General features: G+C 54.0%; 1 protein-coding gene across 1 annotated transcript; it reads left to right on the top strand.

Annotated features, from left to right (window-relative positions):
* The first annotated feature begins 491 nt into the window (after nt 1–491).
* On the top strand, nt 492–1,910 carry LOC133900140 (ethylene-responsive transcription factor 3-like). Its single transcript, XM_062341299.1, has one exon. It carries the CDS (start codon nt 641–643, stop codon nt 1,622–1,624), a length of 984 nt encoding a protein of 327 aa, XP_062197283.1. The 5' UTR covers nt 492–640; the 3' UTR covers nt 1,625–1,910.
* The last annotated feature ends 547 nt before the right edge of the window (nt 1,911–2,457 follow it).

Below are 2,457 nucleotides of genomic sequence, written 5' to 3'. Positions count from 1 at the left end.
CTTTCGCTCCTCTCGCCACTTTGGGTTGGGGTTTAAGCGAGTGTGAGGGAGGCCGGAAGCGACGGCGACGGCGCCGGCGTCGGAGAAGAAGAGCCGCAAGATCACCACGCGTGCCAGCTCTCGTATATGTCTTGTTGCCCCTTCTCCGATCTGGTCGTCGTGCTCCTCGCCGCCGTCGTTGCCGTCCTCCTCGTCCAAGCCCTCGCCTGTACCCGCCGATATATGCGCCTGGTGCTCAACGGCTGGAACAAGTGCTCGTCGATGCTCAGGTTTGTCCGCCTATTCCCCCATTAAAAATCACCTTTTCACCGATCTGAGAGGTTTTGACCGGGTTTTACCGCCCTGTTCGTCCAGATCTGGGGGGGGGGGGGGTTCTTGGTTGGGTTTTCATGGCGTTTTGACGTATGCTTCCTTGTGATGTTGCAGGGACGGGTTCGGGGTCAAATATTCCGGATTCCTCCACATAAGGTCGTGTGGCTTCTGTCGAGGAGACTGACGGATTCGGCCGATTCGTGCTGGGCTCCGTCAATTTTTTGCACTCATCAGAAAAAAAAGTTTTTCCTTTTAGAGTTTCCCCCCTTCAATTTTGGTAATTTTGGCGAGAAATTTTGGAGTTCCTTCCGGCGTAGATAGAAGGGAGATGGCTCCGTTGAACCACCAGCAGATTCTGATAAAGAAGGCTCTGGCGAAGAAGCCCAAGACCAAGATGATCTCAGGTTTTGGTCTTAAGCCCTCCAAGAGTCTCTTGAAGGCCAAGCCTCAGCCGCCGGCGGTGGTGCAGCCGAGGCGCCGCGTCCGTGTCCTCTTCGAGGACCCCGATGCGACGGATTCGGACTCTGAAGACGAAGAGGCCTGCGCCACAACTGGCGCAAAATCCAAGCGCTTCTCCTTCGAGCTGTTCGTCGGCAAGGCAGCGGCAAAGCCGGTTACTCCTGCGGCCACTGGGGCTGCATACACCAGCGGCGGGAAGCCGGAGAGCTACCGTGGTGTGAGGCTCCGCAAGTGGGGCAAGTGGGCGGCGGAGATCCGCAACCCGTTCACCGGCAAGAGACAGTGGCTTGGCACCTTTGATACCGCCACGGCGGCCTCTTCTGCCTACCTATCTGCCTCCCGGAGCTTCGCCGAGGAGAAACGTCGCCGCCGTGGGCAGCCCGTGGCCACATCCTCACCTGCTCCGTCGGCAAGTACCACCCCGACGGCCTCCTCTTCGTCGTCCACCTCGGCTGCTCCGTTCGCCCACCCCTCGCCGTCCTCCGTTCTTGAGGCCACCAAGCCTGCGCCGAAGCTGCTGTCGCCGGAGCCGGCTCCAACCCCCATCCCGCCCTCCATTGATTCCGCGCAGCTGCCGGACGACCCAGAGTTCTACCAGGATCTTCTGCGCGGGCTACAGCTGCCGGACATCGACCCGATGGACTTCCGTGCTGGGCTGGACGCCCTGGATGTTTCCGAGTTGCCGTTTTGCTTGGATGACGAACAGGACATGCTGCTGGGGGACTTTGGGGATGAGGAGCTGGTGCTTGATCTTGACCTCGACGACATCAACGCCGTCTTCCCGGAGATGGCCGGTTGCGACCTGGGTCGCGGCATGGATGACTTCCTGAGAACCGTGAATTTCTGCGTGTGAATTAAGTGCCTTAATACTATAGTTGTTGGTATGATGGCCCTGTGAGTGCTTGGGAGGGGGATTCCTTGGGTTTTTTCCCCGGGCAATCCAATTTGCTCGTGCCCAAGAAAGATGTTTCCTAAGCAAAGCACATTAGTGTTTGGAGAGTTCCTAATTTTTGTAGGTTACATTATGGCAAGTTATAGCTGGTATGTTATGTTTTTAATGTTATTTGGCATGCTTGTCGAGACGTTATAGTGGACAAGTCATTGAGCTCTTATAAGGAAAGAAAATAAGTGTTGCATTACATTACATTTTTGCCCATGCTAATCGCCTCATGTATATGCATTTTTTGTTCTTTTGTCTGAGCTGTCTTCGTGAGATTCCAGAATGGAGGGCGTCCAACTAGTTCCATGTGATTGACTATTCGAGTGGGTACTTATGCTGTGATCGTGCTGTTAATCGGCGGTTGTTGAGGCCAGGCGTGGTATTGTTCACAACAATCATGATATTCTAGTATGCAACTGGATCCGATGTGCCATTGGACTCGATCGTCTTTTGTTCGCTGTAGTTTATGCGCAGGAAATCGTTGGTGCACGGGCGTGGGCATAAATAAGTTGAGGTCATAAGTATGGTATGTAGCTAATTGGATCCAATGTGATGTTGGACTTTGTTCAGTGGAAGAGCAGTTTGGTTTTTATCTGCATGAACTCTCTGGTAGGCCTGCTATGTATAAATTTATTGAATGAGTTAAGAGTTTTTGTGAAGTATTGCTTTACCAAGTATCAGATGTTACTGGACACCCCGGCGGCATCTGCATCCCGCAGGGCGTGCATCGGCGTGGGCTGTTGCGT

The sequence above is a fragment of the Phragmites australis genome, chromosome 1, assembly GCF_958298935.1.
Source record: "Phragmites australis chromosome 1, lpPhrAust1.1, whole genome shotgun sequence".
NCBI lineage: Eukaryota > Viridiplantae > Streptophyta > Magnoliopsida > Poales > Poaceae > Phragmites > Phragmites australis.
The sequence above is the reverse complement of the archived record's forward strand: the minus strand, read 5'-3'. Positions and strand labels throughout refer to the sequence as shown.